Source organism: Crocuta crocuta, unplaced genomic scaffold (genome assembly GCF_008692635.1).
Source record: "Crocuta crocuta isolate KB4526 unplaced genomic scaffold, BGI_CrCroc_1.0 scaffold113, whole genome shotgun sequence".
Taxonomy (NCBI): Eukaryota; Metazoa; Chordata; class Mammalia; order Carnivora; family Hyaenidae; genus Crocuta; species Crocuta crocuta.
Window position 1 is genome coordinate 7,872,464 of NW_027530368.1, and position 5,000 is coordinate 7,877,463.

The following is a 5,000-nucleotide window of genomic DNA, read 5'->3' on the forward strand; positions in this document are numbered from 1 at the left end:
TGGCGGGCCGGGGAGTGCTTCTCCCGCGCCGAGCACGGCCCGGCAGCAGGCCACCGGCGTCTCGCCTCCCGCCCGGACTCGCGGACCTGGGGGGGCGCTGCACACGGCCACCGACCCGGAGCGCGAAATCTGCGTGCCGCGTGGGAGACGCGCGCGGGAGGGGCGGGTTGGGCTGGCGGTTCTCCTTTCCAGAAGCTTTCGAGTTGACTACCAAGTTTCCTGGTAGGCGCCTCTGCCCTGGGGTCGGAGCCTCNCACCAGCCCAGCGTGCCCGAGCCTCGATCCAGGCCTGGCGGCGCGCTAGGTCCCCCGGGCCCTGTCCTCCGGGCCCGGACCCCGCGCCTGAGCGCGCGCCGGCCTGCCCGCAGCCCTCCCCGGGCCCCGCGGGGGTGCTTCTCCCCGGGGCGAAACTCGCCGGCCGGGCGCACTGCAAGGAGACACCCGCTGCCTCCCGAGGAACTCCTAATACCATCCATACAGCTTTAATGCGTTTATAATTCGATAAGTGATTTCAATTTGAAATTGTTAGTAACTAATTTTATGGGTAATTTTTCCACATCAAATATTTAAGCATCAGATTAAGGGAGCCAGTTCCGACACAGGATAATAAGGGGGTTCCCCCCCACCCCCCGCGCCTCCGCCTCCCTCCGTTTCCTACCGAGTCGTTTTTCCGAATCCCCAAAAGATGGCAGTCGAAGCCGACATTCTTCTTTTCCTGCAGCTCTGCGAGGGGAGGGAGGGGGAGTGGGAGGGAGGAGGGAGGCGGGAGGGAGAGAGAAGAAGAGAGAGAGAGAAGAAAAGGAGAGGGAGAAACTAGACGTTGCAAAGATTTTTCAAACTAGTTCTTTCACACGTTTCTATACAAGCAAGAAACAGTGGTGAATTTCCTGGAAATGTCCTGGCAGAAAAGAAAGCCCCAAAACGTGCCTTTTGGCCTCAGAGTAAGAAACTCAGCACTTTCAAACTACAGCCTCAAACTCTGAGCTGAAGCAGGGTTGGGGAGACAGAGAGAGGGACAAACCGGCTTCTTTGTATTTTAACATTGTATTCAAATACCATACACCTGAGCAACTTGTTCTCCGGAGGACAGGACTCAGCAAATTACTTAATGGGGAGAGAAAGGTGTTGGGGGGGGCGGCGGCGGCGGCCCGGACTGCTGTGGGCGGAGGGAGGCTGGGGCCGGCAGCGGATGAATTGCAGACCAGTTGCCAAAACTTTTTTTCTCTCTCTGCTGCTGCCGCCGCCGCCACCGCCGCCTTTGCTGCTGCCTTTGCTGCTGCCTTTGCTTTGAATGTGGGTAACTAGGAAACAGCAAGCCGTCTGAGAAGACGGAATTTCCAACGTGTAAAATGTTCTTAACGGAACCATTGAGCGAGTGCAATAAGGCGTGAGGGGGAACTAATCTTCCCATTTAAATGTTTGTGGCAATTTTATCTAAATGAATTTTAATGCTAAACGAGGGTAATTCCCCATTTGTAGCGCGTTTACTTCTCTTTCCTGTGCTTCTAAAGCAGTCGAACATCATGCAATGAACAATAACAATAAAAATACTGTCAAGGCATATTATTCATTTCGAATGTGTTATAATTACAGCTGATTAAATATGATAGGGTAAAATATTTTGTGTTTTTTAAAAAATATTTAAATCGTACTAAAAAGTCTCATTCAACAAGCGCCCCCCTCAAATTAAAAATAAAAAGCAGGTACATATTGTGTGCCCTTGTTTAGAAGAGGGCGTTTTGTTTTTGCCTTTTAAGAAACATCAAAAACACCCTCAGCACCTCTATTCTTTCTTTCTTTCAGATAAGTGTCCTCAATAACCTCTGAGCTGGCTCTGAAATTTATAAGAGGAACGCGAAAATCGCATTAAGGGGGAGTGGGGGTGTCCAGGGAAGGGGGGAAAGGATCTGCGGAGAACAAGGCCCTCACAAAAACGCCGCCCAGAGCAGGGAACACAGGGAAAGAGCACAGTTTGGTTTATTTTTTCTCATTCACCGGACACTAATGGTCGTGATTCTTCATAGTCTCCATATTCCCTGATTCCTCACTGGTCCCCTACTCCTTCTCCTAGGGCCCGCCTCTCTCCACTCCCCCCTTCCCAGCTCTCTCTCCCTCGGTCTCTCTCCCTCCCTCCTCTCCTTTCTTTCCCTCCCCCAACCAGCGAGAGCACGGTGGAGAAGAAAGACTGAAAATAACCTACTCACCCAGGCATGTACTGGGGAGGAGGGGCAAATGGATGGGTAGTTTATAAAGTTTATTATTAATTTTTAAAGTAAATAAATGGTTGTTCACTGCTAGCAACCAGCTCTCAAAAGAGAATTATTTCACTAAATACGGAGTATTTATGTCGCCGAAGAATTGCCACTGGATCCAAATAAGAAATTCAAACAATCCCACAAATGGGGTGGGGGCGGGGTGGGNTTGAGCTTCGCTCCGTCTGCACATCCACGTGTTTAGAAACAAGGCCCAATAAACAAAAGGTGAGAATGCACGGGGCTGCTCCAGCAGGTGAGTCAGTCAATCACACGTCACCTAGTAAACCCAACCCACAGCTGGTTTCTCTTTTCAAATAGAAAATAGAATTGTTCGGGGCGGGTTTATAGGGTGACATGAGCCTGAAAGTCAGGCTTGAGTTTAAGGCGCTCTCCTCTGACCCATCCTTTGTTTACAAAGCAATCACTCCTCAAAGGATGATTTTTTTTTTTTAAACGAGACTTTGCCTTAATTAAAATATTTGTATATTTTCCTTAGCTTTGGGAAGCACTTTTTATAGCAGCGATTTTATTTAAATAAAATTATAAGCCATTCCAGCTTAAACATGTTATTTTGTACCATTTAGCTGGCTGCCATGCAGAAATTCTGTACAGCTGTTCTGGAAAATTGGTTAATAACCAGTTTTATCCAATGAGAACATAGAGCATATTTATAAAAATTAGATTTTGAAGTCTGGTCTCTTCAATTCACATAGTTAATTTCCTAATAAGCATATACTGCTCATCCTAGGTAATGTTCTTAGTAAAAAGACTTACCTCTGTACTTGGGTTTACCATTATGTGCAAGAATAATTTCACCGATATTAGGTGAGTAATTCTGTTGAATGCAGTCTGAGTCTACAGTTAGTTTAGTGCCCTTAGGCCTTAAATTTGCTGATATTAGGAGTTCATTAAGTCAGCTTCAAGAAATCAGTGGCTATTATCAAGTAATTTACTTTGTGGTTAAAATTTTCAAGTACATATACGTCTTAGGGAGCTAAAATTAATTTTCCTATTTACTGCATTAACTGTTAAAAATTTGGGGGGGCAGTAAACAAATGTTTCAAGCAGTGGAGTCAGCATGACAAAAATAATCTTGTTTTTATTTTAGATTCAGATTTCATTACTGCACTCAAACGTTACTACAACTGGGCTTGGCGTTATTATACAATCCAAACTGTTTCCGTCAGAAACGCTAAGACTCAGTGTGCAATGATTGTTATTAATAATTAGCTCCTTGGTTTCTTGATAGAAAAAGGCTATCAACAAGCATTTGTTTATCCACAACAAAAAGTATAATTAGCTTATCCCACTTAGTAAATCTTGTATGCATGCCAACTCATAACCAAACTGCTACTTTTACAAAAAAAAATTGCAATAATACAGTTCATTTTTCCAGTCCTTTTTGCACAAAATTTATTTACAATGTCTACATAAATGCTCCAAGGTGGGACTATGGAAAAATACACACATGACCGACGCTTTGCTCAGAAATAAAGTCAACATATTAAAAATAAATCTTCAGTCTATGTTTTTGAGCTGCATAAAACAGGAAGTGATGTATAAGGTGGTGGTTGTTGCATGGGGACAATGATGCTTGATGTGACAATTAGGCTTCTAAACACACGGCCTTTCAGTTTCCATGCCTCCTCCTACCAGTCTCCTTAAGACACTGCCTGCAACAGCTGATTAATCATTGTTGATGACTGCAGTTTTTCCCATCCTTCCCGATTTACATCTGTTCAGGCCAATTCAAATATGGTGAGTAAATGAATTAGACATGCAAATTCAAGCCCCAGGCTAGAGAGAGGGAAAGAGAGAGAGAGAGAAAGAGAGAGAGAGACAGAGAGAGAGCGCGCGCATGGCTGAAATCCTAGGCAAGAAGAAAGATTCTTCTGCCTGATAGTTATTTTAATGCTCTAAAAATCCTGCAAATCAGACCTTCCTGTCCCTTGCAGGATAACTGTAAGGCTTTTTAATGTAAGGAGGCTTCTGGAGGAAGTGAAGAGCTATGGAAACAACACACATAGTGTGGAAAAATTTCACATTTTTTTTAAAAAATCTATAAGAAACAACGTAATATGGATAACAGTATAATAGCATTTACAATATTTCACTCTTTGTTCTCTTAATGTCTTATATAGTTATTTAGCATGTCCCCCAAATTGACTTCGGTTGGTATTTCCTGCTTTTTGAGAGTCCCTATGAAGAATTAGGGATGCTCCTTGGTCCAAAGTAGATGCCAAGAACGGAACTCCACAGTCATTGCAGAAAAAACATGATTTGAAATCAGTCACCATTGCAGACAATGCATATTCCCTTAAGCTACTGAGCATGAATGTCCATGACTTGTCCACTCATTGTTGGGTCTCCTGTATTAAGAACCGTGGGGCTTGATGCTGACATTGGCATTCCAGGGTGGGGCGGTCCTCCATGCATCATCACTGTTGGGTGGTGAGGGTGTCCAGGAATGTACGTATGCATGGGGGGCCCATGACGCAGCTGAGCAGGATGGGGGGGCATCTGGGGTTGGGTATAACTTGGCTGTCCCATACTCACACCCATTGGACCACCCCGAGCTACATACTCCCCTGGCATACTTTGCAGCCCTGTAGAAATTCAAAAGAAAGAAACAAAAAGAAAATATTATGAAAAAGCAATAGTGTGGTTCTGGCGGTGGCAATCCTAGGAAAGCCAGGGAACATTGTGATTAAGGGAACATAGTTCTGAATACTTTTGATTCACGTGG

The 5,000-nt window shown here is 44.9% G+C and overlaps 1 protein-coding gene across 2 annotated transcripts in view; it reads right to left on the reverse strand.

The window, feature by feature from the left end:
* Window positions 1-3,637: 3,637 nt before the first annotated feature.
* The window catches only part of MEIS1 (Meis homeobox 1), a 136,867-nt gene continuing 135,504 nt past the window's right edge, over window positions 3,638-5,000 (reverse strand). The window contains exon 12 of one of the 2 annotated variants that reach the window (XM_077766404.1): window positions 3,638-4,860. In XM_077766404.1, the coding sequence (XP_077622530.1) occupies window positions 4,577-4,860 (284 nt within the window). In that variant the 3' untranslated portion in view covers window positions 3,638-4,576. The remainder of the gene's footprint in view (window positions 4,861-5,000) is intronic. The other variant, XM_077766407.1, reaches the window with a different exon arrangement.